General features: G+C 41.3%; 1 protein-coding gene across 1 annotated transcript; it reads left to right on the top strand.

Annotated features, from left to right (window-relative positions):
* Nucleotides 1–4,261: 4,261 nt before the first annotated feature.
* LOC110195037 (olfactory receptor 52M1-like) lies at nucleotides 4,262–5,215 on the top strand. The gene has a single exon (XM_020967691.2). The coding sequence runs from the start codon at nucleotides 4,262–4,264 to the stop codon at nucleotides 5,213–5,215; it is 954 nt and encodes a 317-aa protein (XP_020823350.1).
* Nucleotides 5,216–18,876: the final 13,661 nt, after the last annotated feature.

Here is an 18,876-nt window from a genome sequence, read left to right as displayed (position 1 = left end):
CTTTTCTCGCGTGTAAAATGAGGATAATCCCAAACTATCTACCTCATAGAACTGCTTAAACAAACTCAAATGAAATTATAACAGCTTACATTTATATGGTGCTTTGCAGTTTACAAGGTGCTTTGCATGATTAAAATTAATTATAATATTGTTACTATTAGTATTATCCATAGGCTTCTGTGTGCTTAGCATCACTTTTTGCCTTAAAATAGCAGGAGGGTGGGCATGAGTGCAGTCCATAAATAAAAAGCGTTTCTATTACCTTAAGCAAACCCCCAAATCATTACCTCTAGGTCTTCTCCAAGTAAGATTAGAGAGTCCTAGAAGTTCAGGACCTTGCATCACAGTGTTAGGTATGGTCATAACTCTCTTCTCCTCCTGCACCCTCCTAACAGACATAGCAGATATAGGAGGAGGCTGACCCTGCATAGTATCTGGAGGAGAGGGAGACATGGATGGGTGGAATGGACTCGGAGGATCCAGGCAAGGAAACTCCTTCTTGGCAGACATTACCAAGGTTTAGATTGGTTTGCCCAAGGGGATTGTTGTCTTGAGCCTTATAAGCCTTCAAGGCTCAAAAAAAGGGCAATTCTTACCGGTAGTTCTGATTTCTTATTTGTAGTTTTCCCAAACATGTTGATTGTAGTAGACCACAGCCTATCTATGCAACATTGTCTCAGTTCCTTGAGGTCAAGAACTCTCTGTTAAGGTGACTAAAAATACTGTGGTGGGAACATCTGGACATAGTATACAGACTTACAGAATGTCAGAGTTAGAAGGGACCTATAAGATTATATATAAAATGGAAGAGGGGAATGAGAAACATAGAGACAATGAACAAATTGAGGGAACAGGCCTAGAGAGGAGAATAGGTAATGAGTTGCATAACTAAGATTTGAACCTAGGACCTTATCTCCCAAGGCTAGTGCTTGAACTGTCCATCCCACAGATTTTATATGAAAGGCCCTGCTCAAAGGCCACCATCCCCTACATGAAGTTTTCACCAGTTTTTTAACCCTTTATTCCTCCACTTCCACATGCCTCCAGTGTTTGTTGGGGTTGGAGTTTGGGAGCAATTCTAAATATAGGGAAAAGTGAGTAAGAGCATACAGGGTAGTAAGGCATGTTTAGACTACTCAGTGATTCCTTACTGCCTATAGATTAGGCTATATTCCCTGTACCCTCATCTTTCAAGCCTTTTCAGCCTGGCATTTGCCTATCTATAGGGGCGGAGCAGGCGATGAGTGTGGCTGCTATGTAAAGGCCTCCTACAATAAGGCCCCACCCTAAAGCTTATGGACAGGGCAGTGGTGTTACCCTGTTAATATGGCCAGAATGGATTGGATAGGGAGATATCAGAAGTATGAGAGCTGTTAGGAGAGTATGGCAGTAGTCCAAAGAAGAAGTGAACATGGAGAGAAGGAGATGGTTGGGAGACCCAATCCTTCAAGAGGATAAGGGAGAAGGAATACCCTGGCAGTTATCAAGCCCTACTGACTCTGCCTCTTTACTGTTCTTTCAACTCTTAACATCTCTTTCAAAGCTTTTTCTGCTCCATCTGCCTGCCAAGACACATTTAGTTTTGAATATAAGGGAAACATCTGAATATGGCCTTCCTTTGCCTCAAGATATAAAAATGTAAAATGACTTGCCCACAATCACCCAGCCAGTTCTCTAACTCCTAATTCTGGGCCTTATCCCCCAAGTAGCTATTTGAACTACCTGTTTTATATAAAAGTGAGCTATTATAAGAATAAAAACATATGCATTGTGACATGACCACGAGCTGATTTCTGGCTTGGTATTGCCTACAACCCTTCAGGTAGACTTTTTTGATATCGAGGAATTCCACAGAAGTAATATTAAACTACAAACCCAGCATGATGAATGCAAGCACGTGTCATATTGGAATTAGCAATCTTATATCTAACTCATTTTGATGTCAACCCACATGTATAAAGGCAGATAGGAATTCTAATCTCAGGACCCAAGCAACACAGTAGTCAATCCACTGTATCTGTCCCTACCAGTAAAACATAAGAAACACTAGAGATCTTGCATGTGTTCTCATGAAACCTCAAACCCTGTGGAACAAAGTTCTTTGAGAGATAAATTGGGAATAATAGGAGCTTTGCTAAAAGACATTAGTTCCAAGATAAACCTTCAAGGGTTTCCCGGCTGTTCTAATCCAGAGTGTATCCCTACAATAGACAACAATTAAATAACTCTTTTTTATGTCTTCTCATGGCCCTAGATCAACTTTAAGCATTCCATCCTGCCATGTTTTAAAAGTAGATAGAGGCTTTAGTTACGATCACCTGGTGTGCTTCCCCTAAGCTTATAAAATATCTTAAAGGGTGGGTAGGTTTAAATGGACAGAGTAAGGAGAGAACATAGCTCATACCCTACTAACAAGTAGTGGTGGGGTAAACAAGGAAAGCATAAAGGTGCATGGAATGTTGTTCTTGAGGCCAGCTGTTAACCACAACCAAGCAGGTCTCAAAAGCTTGTCCTGTGCTTCTTTCTATTCTAAACCATCATTATGACCCCATCCTGTGAAGCCTGCCTTGCCTTACTGCATCATGCCTCTGCCCAAGAATCTATGTCCAGAGTCATAGGAAGCCCAATGGAGGTGTAACAAGGTGAATGAGGGCAAAAGAAATTGGTCTGCCCTATTCCCAACTGACCTGCAGAGCATCATTCTGTTAACAGAGGCACAATTTGGAAGCTGTGACATCTGTCTCTATGGCCACCACCCTAGCTGAAGTTTTCATCTCAAGACCAGATTATTACAGGAGATTGAGCCCCTGAGATTTATCAAGATTAAAAAAAAAAGACATCCATTGTCAATGATTCAGAACAATCAAGTGGTCTAGTGGAAAAGGCATTGACTTTAATGCAAGCTTCTTGAGGGCAGGGATTGTTTTCATGATTCCACTGCCTAGTACGTCATCTTACACACAGTAGGTACTTCACACACACCTGCTGAATTGGATTCACCTTCTGAGTTCCGAGTTCTTTCTCATACACTTACAAGCTAGTTACCTTGGATAAGCCACTTCTTATCTTGCAGTGAGGCCCAGAGAGGTGAATGAGATTTGTACTAACTACCTCATGAAGCTGTTAGGAGGAAAGTGCTAAAAATACAAGTAGTAGTAGTAGTTGTTGTTGTTACTATTGCTGTCATTGTCTCCTACAAATATTGTTCCCAGTGGTAACTGATGATTAACTTGGGTGATTATAGGTGAGCTACTAAGTCACTGCTTCCTCCTCACTACTATCCTTTTGTGATAAAGAAGGAAAAAGGCTAAGCAGGGGAAAAAATCAGTAAAGTAATAAGAATTGCTAGCACTTATACAGCACTTTAAGGTTTGCAGAGTACTTTGCAAATATCTCATTTTATCCTCATAACAGCCCTGGGAGGTAGGTGCTATTATTACTCTCATTTTACAAATAACAAAACTGAGGCAGACAGAAGTTAAGTGACTTGCTCGAGTCACATAACTGGTAAGAGTCTGACATCACATTTGAGCTCAGATCTTTCTCACTCCAAGTCCAGTTCTCTATTCACTTTATCACCCAGCTGCCTCTTATTTATATCTTCATAAATAAACCATCCCTACAACATAAAGCTAAAGCTGTAAACCTAAAATCGTATCTCTTTGAAAGGAAAAAATATATACAGTCACACAATGAAAAATAACTGTCTCCCCAGTGCCTTGTGTAGTGCCTTCCTTATATTAGGAGCCTGATACATGCTTATTGAATGGAACAGACAAGACAACAGTGAAATAGTACCTACCCACATTGTATTTGGGGAAAATACTATGCGTACAAATAAGTAAATGAAAAATAAAATAAAATACGTATAGAGTAACTTGGGGGGAAGGGGGAGGAAGCACTAAAAACTTTAAGAACTCTCAAACATCTCCTGTAAGAGGCAGCAGCTCAGCTGAGCCTTGAAGTACCTAAGTATTCAAAGAGGCAAGTGTGAGGAAGAAGAGCATCAAGTTTTATAGAAACCAGATCGACAAAAGAGGTGGGTCTTTTAGTTGGAAAAGGAAGAACCAGTTGATGTAATTACCATATGCATCCAAATTGAAGAAATATGTTTTTTGAATGAACATTTAATCATCCTCCTCTTGATCATAGATTCTGCCAGCCTCCTCTATATGGAAGGGAGACAACAATCTTTAGTTTCCAGAAGGGAAAACTCCACTGGGGTGGGGTACACATGTGAGTGGGTCCCATCACACCCGCCATGTTCCCCTCTCAAAATGCCTGCTCCACCCCCACCTCTTTCCTGCTGACTGGCATCCCTGGGCTGGAGCCCTTGCACATCTGGCTATCCATCCCCTTTGGCTCCATGTATCTGGTAGCTGTGGTGGGGAACATGACCATCCTGGCAGTGGTGAAAGTGGAACGCAGCCTGCACCAACCCATGTACCTCTTCCTGTGCATGTTGGCTGTCATTGACCTGATCCTGTCCACCTCCACCATGCCCAAGCTGCTGGGTATCTTCTGGTTTGACGCCCGTGACATTGGACTGGATGCTTGCCTGACCCAGATGTTTGTCATTCATTGCTTTGCCACTGTTGAGTCAGGCATCTTCCTGGCCATGGCTTTTGACCGCTATGTGGCCATCTGTGATCCACTGCGCCACACCACTGTGCTCACCCACGGCATGGTGGGCCGCATGGGACTGGCTGCCCTTTTGCGGGGGGTGCTCTACATTAGCCCCTTGCCTCTAATGATCCGTCTGAGACTCCCTCATTACCGAGCCCAGATTATTGCCCATTCCTATTGTGAGCATATGGCAGTGGTGACCCTGGCATGTGGTGACACAAAAGTCAACAATCTCTATGGCATGGGCATTGGCTTCCTTGTTCTGATCCTGGACTCACTGGCCATTGCAGCTTCCTATGTGATGATCTTCCGGGCTGTGCTAGGACTGTCCACCCCAGAGGCCAGGCTCAAGACCCTGGGGACATGTGGGTCCCATATCTGTGCCATTTTGATCTTCTATATCCCTATTGCTGTCTCCTCCCTCACCCACCGCTTTGGACACCAGGTGCCTCCTCACATCCACATCCTGTTGGCTAATTTTTATATGCTTATCCCACCCATCCTCAATCCTGTTGTCTATGCTGTCCGAACCAAGCAGATCAGAGAGAGGCTTCTCCGAATGCTGAAGGCAGGAGTTCAGCTCAGGTGACCACCCTAATGGTGGTGTCCAAGGAAATCAGGCTGTTTATAAACAGCAAGGACCTTCCGCTCTCCATAGTTCCCTTAGGACAAAAAACACCTTTACAGTTATGGACGTTTAGGACTTTCTGATTTTGAAAATCAGCTAAGCCAAGTGTTACATTCCTTTCACCGTAGCGTTGATGGAAAAAATCACTATTAACTCTTCTACATCTGTTTCTTCATCTGAAAAATGACTCTTTGTGTGAGCTTGGGCATGCCAACTTAAACTCAGAGGCCCAGTCTGGACACAGATCCAGAAGACCTGAGTCCAGGACCCTTACCCCAGACTCTCTAAATGTTCTCACATTTTTCTTTTCTCAACACTCAATATAATATGAACTTGACTAATCTGGAGGGGAATTGTCCTTCAAAGTGGAAATTCCAAATTTTGTATTGTTAGAAAGAATGATTGATTTCCTCTGCAGTCATAAGGCAGGGGAAGTTATATTTTGGAGGCTTCAGAGTAGTAAACTAGAGTATCTATGAGTCTGGGTGTGTTCTGTGCTGGAAGGATTGTCACCTATCCACCCACCCTTACAACCTTTGGACAACTATTAACAATTATATCTGTATCTTCCCCCTCTTAAGAAGGCGTTGGGGAGAGGAGCCAAAGTCTTAAAAATCTTTGGCTAAAACCACTTTCCACCTTGCACAGACAAACAGGAGTGAGGCAGAGGAGAGGGCTGGAGGCAGACAGGCCACACATTAGCCAGATGGGAAGTCCATCAGATAATACACATTTATTAATCACTGTGTTCTAAGTGTGCTAAGCCCTAGAGATACAAAGAAGAGCAAAAACAATTCTTACCCTCAAAGATCTCACATTTTAATGAAGGAAACAACATGCAAACAACTATGTGCATTCAAGATATCAACAGTGAATATGGAAGGTAATCCCAGAAGGAAGCCATTAGCATTAAAGGGGACCAGAAAAGCCTTCTTGTAAAAGGTAGGATTTGAGCTGAGACTTGAAGGAAGAGGGAAAACACTTTCTCTCACACCAATCCCTTATGGATTTGAAGGCACTCATAGTGCGACTTTATTCCTTTTTTGATAATATAATAATTTCCTTTGATCACCAGCACTCCATAGCTTTCTTTTAGATGTTAAGTCATTAGACAGGGGCCACTATATGACCAAAGAATAAAATGAACATAGGGAAGGGAAATCCCCCATATTGATTCTGAAACTCAAATCCCAAAGGAGTCTTTAAACTCTGCTTTCCACACCCCCTCCACATTTTCCTTCTCTACAGAAGGATTTAGAATCATCCTGGTTATAACATTTTCTTTCTTCCTAGAATTATGCCCCTTGTTTACTTAGTTGTGGAGTTGGGACTATGAACTGTGTCAACTTGGGTGGTCCTAGAACCTGGGGCAGGGTGGGGGAAGGCTAGCTAGGTCAATGGTATCAAATTCAAATAGAAACAGAGCCCGTTAAACCCTACATAAGGATCTCTGATGGTCACATATTGACTTTAAAAAAACTTATATTAATGTTGTCTATGTTCTATTTTATTTTTATTTTGCTGAATAGTTCCCAATTACATTTTAATCTGGTTCAGCACTGGACCTGTGGTGGCCATGTGTTTGATACCTATGATCTGTTTCATCCTGTACCTGAACTGGACTCCTCTCTACATTATTCCTGATAATTGATCATTTAGCTGTCACTTGAAGCTCTCTAATAATGGTGACTGCTTTTCAAGGAGTGCTAGTTCTTCTGAGTCCAAGCCCAGTGCTTAACCCACCACACCCCCACTATCTCCTTTGTGGTGTTTATTAAGAGCTCTAGACTCTCACAAGGTTGACAAAAGTTGCTTGTTAGTATAACAGACAAGTAATAATAAAAGTGCTTATTATATACCAAGCTAAGTACTGGAGATACAAATACAAACAAAAAGAAAGGTAGACCCTACCCTGAACCATAAGGTTCCATGCCATCCCTCTAGTCTATCACTTCCCTTCTTCAACCTGGTCCCTTTTCTCTTCATCACTGGCATTTATTAGGGTATTGAAAGGCTCCTGTGTCTTTCCTTGGAATTATGGGAGTAAGGCTTCGACGTTCATGCCTCAACCATAGGCTCTGGAGTCAAGTGCCAAAGCACCCTCATCATATATGGGTGGGTGGGTATGATTTATGCTAGTGCCAAACAGAGGTGGTGCCCATAGGCTCCCTGTATCCTGGTTGGATGGAGGGGCTAGACTAAATACAATGCATGGGAAGACCACTAACCTTATGCTGTTGCTGTTCAGTCATTTCAGTTGTGTCCAACTCTTCATGACCCCATTTGGGGTTTTCTTGACAAAGAGATTGGCATAGTTTGCCATTTCTTTTTCCAGCCATAACTTTATAGTAAGCCCTTAATTCTCATGGGTTACAACTTTTCCTCATCACCTTCTCTTCGTAGAGCTACATCTCAAGCATAAAAGAAGTCTTAATCTTTAAAAATAAGGTATCCAGGAGATACCTTATTAGAAGTTTCCCCCCTCAGTCTTAGATGATCCCACGTGTGGGGGTTCACATTGTTCATAGTCTTTTTATTCCATTGCTGCCAGCCTCATTACCTTGGAAACTAATCTTTAGAGAGGGCTTTGCTTTAGTAGCTCCTACCCCCAAAATGACCTCTGAAACATCTACTTAATCCTCCCCATGCCCTTGTCACTATTAAGCGTGTAGTGTTCGCCACTGAGGAGCTTGAGAAGCCAATTGCGTAAAAGTTTCTTTATGGGTACAGATATGACTCTGCTCCAGATGATATATGGTACCAACCATGTATGCATAAAGACAGTACTGGGTTGTGTCCACAGTGGATGTAACCTGGTTTCTGGGAGTTTCTGGTCCATGGAACTTTGGGCAAGGAGCTATGTGTGTTCAATATGGCTCCTGTCCTTGGGGCTAGAGTTGGGCCTCCAGTACTGATGGCACCTAAATAGACTAAACTCAGTCTTGGGCAGGGTCACACCCCACTGCCCCTTCTCCTCTTATCCCACCTGTGGGAATGGACTTTGCATTAAATCTAAATGTACTCATTGTGACTACTCTGACTCAGCTGTTTGGTTTTGTGTCCCCAGTGCCTTGTTGAGTTATTTAAGCTCATATTAAGGTGAAATAGACCCTATCCTCAGGGAGCTTGCAGTCTATAGGGTGGATATAAAAGATACAGAAATATCAAATTATCACTTGTATCACACTTAAAGGCCAAGAATAGATCTAGACAAGAAATTTACAGGGGGTAGAAATCACTTTCAACTGTATTTCAAGGATGGGAAAACAAAGAAGACTTCATGGATGAGGTGGTTCCTGATTTGAACTTGAATAATAATACAATAATGATGATAACAAGAACAACAAAGGTTTATAAAGTGCTATGGAGATTTGCAAAGCACTTCACATATATTTTCATTTGATCCTCAAAACAATCCTGGAAGATTATTGCTGTTATTACCCCCATTTTATAGATAAGGCACAGAAGTAATTTGGGCAGCACCACATTGCTAGTAAGTGTCTAAGGCAGGATTTGAACCCAAGTCTAACTAACTCCAAGTCCACTCTAACTCCTTTTACTGCACCACAGAAAAGTTTCTAACAAGAGGAGATGGAGAGGAGCCATAGTTCATGTTTCAGATATAGTATGGGTGGACTGGCAACGGGGACCATTGTAACTCAGGGATGTGTACTGTGTGGTAACACAGTTCTCTAATTGGCTGCTGAAACCAGAACTGCTGACTCAAGGGTTTTGGAAAGAAGCTAGAAGGAGATTTGCTGCAAGCTTCCATGTAATCACCTGGACTGAAACCAGGAAGTGAATAACTGCTCATGTCCGACATAGGCAAGAGGATAGCCTATGCAAATACATAGAAGTAGGAAGAGCTAGTGTGATACCAACTAGTAATCTAGCATGGCTAGACAGATAGATTAAAGTGATTTTTGGTGGGCCTTGATGTCAGTCTAAAGAGTTTTAATTTCCTCAGCAATAGAGAACCTCAAAGATTTTGAGCAGGGGAGTGAGATGTTCAGAACTGTAGCTTTTGAGGATTGGTATTCACAGCTGTTTGGAGAACAAATTGGACAAGGGAGAGATTGGAGGCAGGTAGAGTATTTAGGAAGCTATATTTCATTAGTCTGGGCAAGAGGAGATGAGGACCTGAATTAGGGTGATTAGAATGGAGAGATAGAGATGTGAGAGAAACTTTGGAAGTAGAATTGACAAAACTCACCAACTGATTGATACAACCAAAACTAAGCCTGTAGTGCCCTCAGCCTTCCAGCCTGGGTGACTTTCTGGAGGTCAGGCTAAAGTCAGTTTCTCACTTGGCTGTCTTCTCAAACAGAAGCCTTGACCACAGAGGCTGGTTCACTTGGTAAAATTTGAAGGAGGGAACTTATGTTCCTGATTCCCCCTCCTCCAGAGATCACTGAATGCAGAAAGCATGAATTCATTCCGCACACATTTATGACATTCTTACTTTGTGCAGTGCCCTGTTCTGGTGGGGTGAAGGGTCAGGGCATACAAAGTTTAGATAAGACAGGGTTCCTGTTCCCATAAAGCTCATAGCGTAATATGGGGATAAACCCAAACAAAAACTGTTTTGCACACCTCTATTTCTTTGCCAAGCTGTCTCCACTTGCACCATCATTTTGTTTCCTCTTCCTCCACCTTGAACCCTGTACCTAAGTTGTCTGGCTCTGATAGCCAGCCACCTCCTCAACATGGAGATGGTGGCTGCCTATACTTGAGCATTATCCTTTTCCTCTCTCACCTTTTCCCTGACCCCAACATATACACACACTCCCTGTAACCTTTTAATTCTGTTCCCCAGTTCAGATATGTTGCTGATTTAATTTTTTTTTCCTTTAAAAATTCTTTGTCATATGGGAGACCTCTCTGGGAGGCTGAAGGGGAAGAGAAATGGAGAAATTTAGACACTGTGAAAACAAAAGATATTAATAAAAACTTGATTTATCAAAGAAGTGAGTGAGAAAATAAGTGGAGGCACTAAATATAGATGGCTTCTTAAAAAGTTTGTCTTAGAGAGGAAGTATAGGATTGTGAGAGACAGGGCAGAGCTAACAGTTAAGTTTTAAGTGTGAGCAATTGTACTTGGAAAATTAGTAAATGCTGTAAATCAGGGCTTGACATTTCATTTTGTTTATTGTCTAAACTTAAGAAAATGATGAAGAAAATATTAATAATTCAAATTAAACTTTAAAATGTCTTAGCTATATTATTTCCTTTGAGAGAATCATTTATCAGCACATATCCCTACTAGGAAATAGTTAACAGGGTTATCAGAATTCTAAGGTTTGTTAAGGTTGGAAGGGGCTTGGGTGTGTTTGTAGGTGGCAGGGAAGAACTAGAAAATTGGGAGAAATTTAAAGAGAGAAAGAGAGACAGACAATCAGACAGACAGAGACAGACAGAGACAGAGACAGAGAGACAGACAGAAGCAGAGATGGTTACATTGGGGACAATCTGAGAGGATATGAGATCAAAAGTAAAAGTGTTGGCCTTGGCCTTGAGAAGTTCCACCTTTTCATCAGAGACTGGAGCAAGGGAAATAGTGAGGGATAATGTCAAGGTTTGTAAGATGGGAAGACGGTGAGAAGAGACAACTTGCAGTGAATTGCCTTATTTACTTTAATGATATGAGGCAAGTTCCTTAGTGGAGATAGTGGATTGTGGTAGGCTTCACACAAAGAAATTCAGAAAAAAAGAGAATCAAGTAGGGAGGATTAGTTGGACTGCCTTGCTGCAATGAGGTTGAGATTAGAAATCATCTGGGAATTTTCACAAGGAGGAGGTATTCAGCCTGAGAAAAAGAAAAAAGCTGTTGCGTAAGAAAATTATCTGGATAGATTTTAAACTACTTAAGGGCTTTTCTATCTGGCTGACTGGGTACCCCTGGCTGGGATCTGCATAACAATGGCCTTTGTGCTATAACAAGCCAGTAGGAATGGCCTCCTGTGGGGAAAATACCTCATAGCTTCTGAAATGTAAAAGAGAGAAGCCAAAACTTGGCAGAGGATTCCAGCTAAGTGGATGAGATGTCTCTTCACACGACCTCACCACTAGATTCTGCAGGACAGGAGGGAAGATTTGACCCAGACACATGTGCGACCCAGTCATGCACATTTACTACATTCTTTGGTTGCACTTGTTCCTTGCATGTATTCTACCACAATAATGGTGACACGATCTGTAAGTGTCTACACCCTGTGCGTATGAAGAAGGATCTTTCTCAGTACTTATTTTAGTATGCCATGAAATTAAATGATATTTTTTTTTTACTTTTAAATGATATGGTTACTTGTTGGCCTAATAAAAATAAACACATTGGCAGGAGCTCATAAGCATTTTAAAAGCTTATGAAATCATCATTTCAAATAAATACTGACCCAAAAGGAACCTCCAAATTAGATTGCTTTCTGGGGAGCCCATGCATTGGGGGGACCTCAGAGGCTGCATATATACTTGCCAGTTGTTGTTGTTTGTGTCACTATCCTAGAAGAATGTCTAGTGCAGAATCCAAATGGAGAAACAATTACATATGCATGGTGAACCTCCAAAATGCTTCTATTTACATATGACATTGTGCTGATTACATCAACTCTGAAATGATGCATAGTCTCCTAAATGAGACTGTGCTGTTCTGTCCTAAATATCCACTCAGAAGATAAAAACAAACAAAAAACAGATAGATTAAAAATGCCTGTTGTCCATAATGACATGCAGATGGATGAACAACTCTACAATGAGATAGAGAAATCAAGCGAAGAGGAGTAAGATTGCCTTACTGCAATTAGTGTCATTTGGAGGGCAGATAATATAAATTTGTAGTGTACTAGTCTACCAAGACTTAAGACTGAGGGAATTATGCCAATGAATTCTCTTATATTTCCTAGTACTGAAGATTTTCAGAGTTAGAAGGGCTATTAGAAGCTAATACAGCTTTAGATTTCAGCTGTGCACAAATGAATTTATTCTGCTTGACCTTCAAGGGCAGGGTTAGGACCAATGAGTAGAAGTTACAGTGATATAGCACATCTAATCCCTATTCTCCATAATCATTCTCTTCTGAAATTTGGAGATCTGTTATATTCCATGCTCTCATTCCCACCTCAGCCCCGCACCAATTTTCTCTCTTCATAGGCTCTTCATTTTATCCATGATGTGGTTTTGAGTCTCTTTCCTATCCTGATTATTCTTTTCTGGCCATGCTTTGGTTTGTAATTGTTTCCCCAGAAGTATACCCTCCAGAATTGAAAATAGAATTCCAGCTGTGATCTGACAAGGGCAAAGGAGAGCAGAATACTCAGCTCTCCTTGACGTAGACACTAGGCTTCTACTAATACAGTCTTAGAGTATGTTAGTTTTCTTGGCTGCCACTGGAATCAACAGTGTGAAAAGGTTTATTCTTTTGGTTTATTTTCTGACAGCTGATATTCCAACTTTTCTTTGACTTAAGAGAAAATTAAAAAGTGTGAACATTTTCTAAAAACACCAAAAGCCAAGCCTTAGTTATGGGAGGCAAGATGCTTTATGAAATAAGCAATGGATTGGAAATCAGAAGTAGAAAAAGACTTGAACCCTGAATCAGGGTCATATGGTAAAAGGTGAAAGTAGTTTGGAACTCAGTTTCCTTATCTGTCAAATGAGGGGAAGTGGACTAGATAATCTCTAAGGTCCTTTAAGATGCTAACATTTTATATTCTAAGGTCATTTCCAGATCAGCTATTCTACAATTTGCAATTAGTTAAGCTCATGAGATTGCTCTGTATATTCTTGGAAACAACCAGTGTTCTAAATATATTTTACCTTTAGTAAAATATTGTGTCTTGGCTCTCTCCCAAGCTTTCTTGGTGCCAAAAGGATATAGACAGAGATCTGGGTCCTGAAGGAGCCTTAGTTAAGAGAGATGGGTGGGGGAGAGATAAGGCCTTTGGGACTGAAAAAAGAATATTGGTGCTCACACCAGAATGACTGTTTAGTCATATTTTCCAGGGACAATTGTGTATCAATTTAGATGAGCCAGCTCCCTGGGGACCAAACATTCTATTTTCTACAGGGGAGGAGGAAGGACTTGGCTTTGCCCTGGCCCTTCCCCACCTTGGTCCCCTGATCCAAATGCCTATAAGCTGCTGGCCTAGGAAGCATCTACAGAGCACTACAGATTCATTTTTTCAGAGGCTGCCACCACTTCCCATGCCTCCATGTAGGTAAGTGTGCCCTGGCCTGGAGCGGGATGGGAGGAGCAGGAGCCATCCAGAGGGAGGTTCGGGGCATCTGTGTCAGCATTGGAAGGGACTTCACAGATCATCTGCCCCAGGCCCTTCTACAACCCTGAGGAGGGTTCACTCAACCTCTCGTTGGATCTCTAGTGATGGGGAACCTATTATTATCACAAGGCAGCCCAATCTCCTTGGGGAAGTTCTATTTAAAAACTGCCAGTGATGTAGATTTTAGGCTCACTGGAAAGAAAATCTTGCTTTTGTTTGCTCCTCATTCGGCACTTAGGAACAAGCAAAACTCACTGAACTCCTCTATTCTATGACAACTTTTCAGATAATCAAAGACAATCATGATGCTTCCTGCTGAATCCTATCATCTCTGAGCATTTATTCAATAAGCATTTATTAAATGATTACTCTATGCCAGGCACTGTGCTAAGTCCTGAGTATACAAAGAAAGGCAAAAGATAATCTATTTCTCAAGGAGCTAATGGTCTAATGGGTGAGACATGTAAACAACTGCATACAAAGAAGATATATACAGTATAAATCAGGGATGATAACTGAGGAAAAGTGCTAGCATTAAGGAGGATTGGGAAAGGCTTCTAAGAAAACCAGGTAGGCAGAGCCAGCTGTGGCACAACCCAACTAGAGCAAAGATTGTTAATATGGGGTCCAAAGAGCCCTTTGGGGCCCATGGATAGATTTTAGGGGTTCTGTGAGTAGGAATAGAAAAAAATTACATCTTTACTTTCACAAACTTTTGAGTTCCTTGGTAATCCCATATATTTTATTTTGTGCAATTTAAAACTCCATTCCAAAAAAGGTTAATAGACTTTTCCAGAGGAGACTAAAAGGGTCCATGACATAGAAAAGGGCAAGAACCTTATTCTAGAGGCTCTTCACCTGGGGAGTTTTCCAGTCAAGAGGCTGAAGGAACAGAAGTGGCAAGTAGGTATGGCAGGAAAAGAAACGAGGGCAGGTCTGAGCTGGCTCAGGGCCTGAGTGCACTGTGGAAGACAGGTAGCTGTGGCTGGACCAGGCCTGACTCCCCTGGAGTCAGGCAGTAATCAGTAGAGACTCAAAACAGCCTCACCACTCTATGGACTATGTAATCAGAAGATGGTACCCAACAGAGTGATATCGTAGAGAGAGAACAAGAGGAGGCATAAAGGCACTGCCTTTGGGGGAGAGAGACAAAAGAGAGACAGAGAGAGAGAGACAGAGACAGAGACAAAGAGAGAGACAGAGAGAAAGAGAGACACAGAGAGATTTCTTTTCTGTCTAGACTTGGGGATGTTATTGGAGCAGTTTTGGTCTGTTAGAATGATAGTACACTCTATGCCTGAAAACTAGAGACTTTGCTTCTGGTGAAAAAACTCTCTGAACTTCTCAGCTAGATTGGTCCTTGGACAGAAGGCAGACAGTCTACTCCAGGTCCAGCGCTTACAGCTTTTGCAGTTTTCTAGGGCTAGTCCGAGGTGACTTTCTATTGGCATAGAACTAAAGAACCTAAGGCCACTTCCACAGTACAATGGGCATTGAAAGAGTACTTCGGGGAGGCTCCATCAGTAATACGTAGTCAAGGATTTATGACTTCTCAGTATAGAAACTAAGGAGATAAGTCTATCTCAGGGAGTTTCCTGAGCCTCAGAGAAGTTAAATGATTTGGCCATGCTCTCATAGCTAGTACCCATCAGAAGCAGAAAAGGAGTGTAGATCTCTTTGAATCCATTATGCTCACATTGTCTCCTGCATTTCAATAATAATTTATTTCTATAGCTATTAGAAGAGGCAGCAGGTCATAATGGAACTGCTGGAATCTGAAGATCTAGATTTGAGTCCTGGTTCTGCCCCAGTCAACGAGTCAATAGGCATTTATTAAGCAGATAGTCTGTCTGGCATCATACAAAGCAATGGAGATCCAAAGGAAGTCAAAAGACAGTGCCTACTGTTCAGAGGCTCCCAATATATACTAGCCAAGTGAACCTGGGCAAGTCACTTAATCTTAGTGTATCTGACAACTATCTAAGAGAAAGGGCAAGGAGCTGATCTGCATTGGTAGATCAGTATTTGATTGGAAGATTATCAGAAGAAATTTGTCATCAGAAGCTCTCTGAGCTGATGAAATCACAGATCAGATCATCTCTGCCCCTTCCCGCCCCCCCACTCCCATCTATTTCACCCCTTTAGATTAAGGTCCAATATTCTATCCTGACAATATCCTGACTCTGTTATTATCTGTGCTAATATTTTCATCAAACCTGGAAGGGACAGCTCATACAATCTGCAGATGATACAGTAAGTTAAATAAAGGCACAGAGAGCATGTTTGGTAGCGCAGCACAAAACACATGCATACACACACACACACAACTTTTCAAAATATGCAATCATTTCCTCTTAGCTTACTTTTATTTTCATGGGATAAAAGATTTGTAGCTGGAAGGGACTTTACAGGTCATCTAGTTGCCCCTCATTTTTATGGATGTGGAAAATGGGACTTCAAGAAGTTGTGACTTAGCCAAGGTCACCCTGTTAGTAGCAGCAGAACTGGGATTCAAACATAGATTGTCTGATTGTAGAGCCAGTACACTTTCCAGTTTACCTAGCTACCTGTTTAGCTGTCCCTTTTCACAGGGAAAGAAAGTGAGAGTAGCTACTCTTCTGTAGCATAAGACCGACACATTCATGGTGACTTCATCCTCTAAACAACTCTAGCCAGACCCAACTTCGGGCTTTTAGACTTTCTCCCAGTGCAGTCAGAGAACATTACAACACTATTTCTTTCTAGAGAGAATAATGCCCAATGCCCAGGTTGGGCCTGGGCTAGAAAGCATTTTCTTTTTCTGGTATATCTGCATGGGTTCCTGTGGCAAACTTACATTCCTACTGATACAATCAACTATTTTCTTATGGACAAATTTAAATAGAAATGACTTTGCTGACAGAATGGACGCTAATAATAATGGTTCATGTTTACATGACATTTTAAATTTGCAAAGTGCTTTTTACAGTTAGGAACATACACAGCTAAATATGTATTACCAACAAAGTGTTTGACACAGGAATTATTATATGCATTTTCACTCATTCATTCCTTCATAAGTGCCTACTATGTGCTCTGCATTAGAGGCTTTACTCTAACATTCTGTGATCTTATGGTCCTAAAATGGCAATCAAGTTGAGTCAGTAAACATTTATTAAGCACCTACCATGTGTCGGGCACTATGGTAGGCCCCAGGACTACAAAAAAGGGCACAAAATAGTCCATACTCTCAAGAAGCTCACAAGCTAATGAGGGATACAATATGAAAACAACTATGTAAGAATAAGGTAGATAAAGGATAAATTGTGTATAGTCTCAGAAGGAAGACACTAAGGTTGATTAAGGAGAACAGGGAAAGGCTTTTGTAGATAGTACAACTGTAACTGAGACTTGAAGGAAGCCAGGGAAGTTAGAAAGTGGATATGAGGAGAAAGTTCCATGCAAGGGAGACTGCCATTGCAAATGCCAGAGTCAGGAGATGGAATTTCACATGTGATAGCAAGGCTATCAGTGTAATGACCCATTGCTTAATATATGCAACCAGAGAAGGGAGTGATTAGTACAAATCACCTAAAAACATGAAATTTCACTTTGTAATTAGTGAATACATGATAAACTACAAAATAAATAAGAGGCTTCACCAGGGCTAGTGTACAGCTACACGTAGTTGAATATTCATTCTTTCATGAATCAGATGCCTTCTAGCCTAGGCTTAGCCCTGGCATTTGCTATGATTGCTTCTAGACAGAAAGATTCCAATAATATTTGTACACACCTAATATATAATTATCAGATGAGAGGTCCCTTAGAGGGTTAGCAGGCCCTAATATCAAAGAGAAGAGGACAATTTTCAGAGTACTTCGCAGATTCTGTTGTGTTTACAATGGACCCTTCCTCCTTCTACTTCTTGCCAGTTCCACAAAAAGACTCAATTCTTTGAATTTATTCAGATAACACGTCTCATTGGTCATTGTTCAAGTCTGAAATATTTCCTCTTATCTCCCTTCTCCCTGGCCTTGTTTGAAATTTCTATGGTTTCTGTGAAATGTCTATGATATGTTGACTTTGAGTTGAGGGTATGTCTTATGAGGAGTGTCTTAGACTTTAGTGTAAACTTCCCCACCCTTTAATAAAATCATACTTGATTATTTGGGGCGTGGAGAGTAGCCTGGATTCTAGAAAGCTATACCAGTAAAGCCAAACTCTGTGTTGAGCATGGTATCTATATATGCCTATAATCCTTGCTGCTAGGGGAGACTGAGGTTGTTGGATTGTTTCAGCTCTGCAGTTCTGAGCTGCTGTTGGGCTTAAGCCAATTGGAAGTGCACACTAAGTCTTGCACTAATATGGTGAGCTCTTAGGAGTAGAGAGCCACTAGGCATCCTGAGTGGGGTTGAATGGTCTCAAGTGGGAAATAGAACAAGTAATGCTTCCAGCTGATTAGCAGTGGAATTGGCTAGTCTGTGGCTGATGAACTTTCAGCCTAGGCAAGATAGGGAGACTCAGTCTTAAAAACAAACTCTGGCTGATCATAGACTATATGTTTGTCATTCTACCTTCTATCTCCTATATTGAACCCTGAACTCCTGTCCTGAGACCTTGGGCTTGCGACTAGAGAGAATTCATCACATCTAGCCCAGATCTAGATCTGCTGCATTTCATCTTGGCTATGCTCCTGTGCTCTGACTTCGATCTCTGACCCAGTACTTCAAGCTCCCACCCTGTGACCCTGGGCCACCTTAAGGCTGTAACAGTACAAGCATTCTTTCCAACTTCCAACTAACCCTTTTCTAACTCTGACCCTGAAAACAGTAATTGAATAAACAGTACCAAAATGCTCCTTTCTGACCACCACTCACCATATGTGTTCTTTCTCTATTAGAATGCAAGCTTCTTGAGGGCAGATATTAACATATTTGCTTGTATTTTGTCTTTAGAACATAGTACAGTGCCTGACACGTTGCAAGTACTTAATATGTGAATTTTCATTAATTCACTAATTAATCCATTCATCTTCATTCATCCATTAATTCTTTTATTTAGGGCACTAGGCAATGTTTTGGGGTTTTTGTGGTCACAATAACTTGTAAGCATGATCTGTTAAGATATGTAGGAATTGGGTTCTGCTTCTATGACACAAAGATCCACATGAATGAAATATTGAATTCTTGAAGTACTTAAAAAATACAAAATATAGACTCTTTTCCTTGTCTAGGTTTAACCCGGGAATCAAACTTTGACTTGCTCCACTAATATAAGAGTTGCTTCAAATGGAAACACCACTATAAGAAGTCATCTATGGAAAACTCTGCTCTTGCCATTTGGCTTGCTCCATTAATATAACTAGCC

The sequence above is a fragment of the Phascolarctos cinereus genome, unplaced genomic scaffold (assembly GCF_003287225.1).
Source record: "Phascolarctos cinereus isolate Bilbo 61053 unplaced genomic scaffold, phaCin_HiC Scaffold_726;HRSCAF=1367, whole genome shotgun sequence".
NCBI classification, from domain to species: Eukaryota; Metazoa; Chordata; class Mammalia; order Diprotodontia; family Phascolarctidae; genus Phascolarctos; species Phascolarctos cinereus.
The sequence above is the reverse complement of the archived record's forward strand: the minus strand, read 5'-3'. Positions and strand labels throughout refer to the sequence as shown.

Bases quoted from the DNA above. Each gene is read 5' to 3' on its own strand.
- LOC110195037 (XM_020967691.2), top strand. From the start codon at position 4,262: ATGTTCCCCTCTCAAAATGCCTGCTCCACCCCCACCTCTTTCCTGCTG.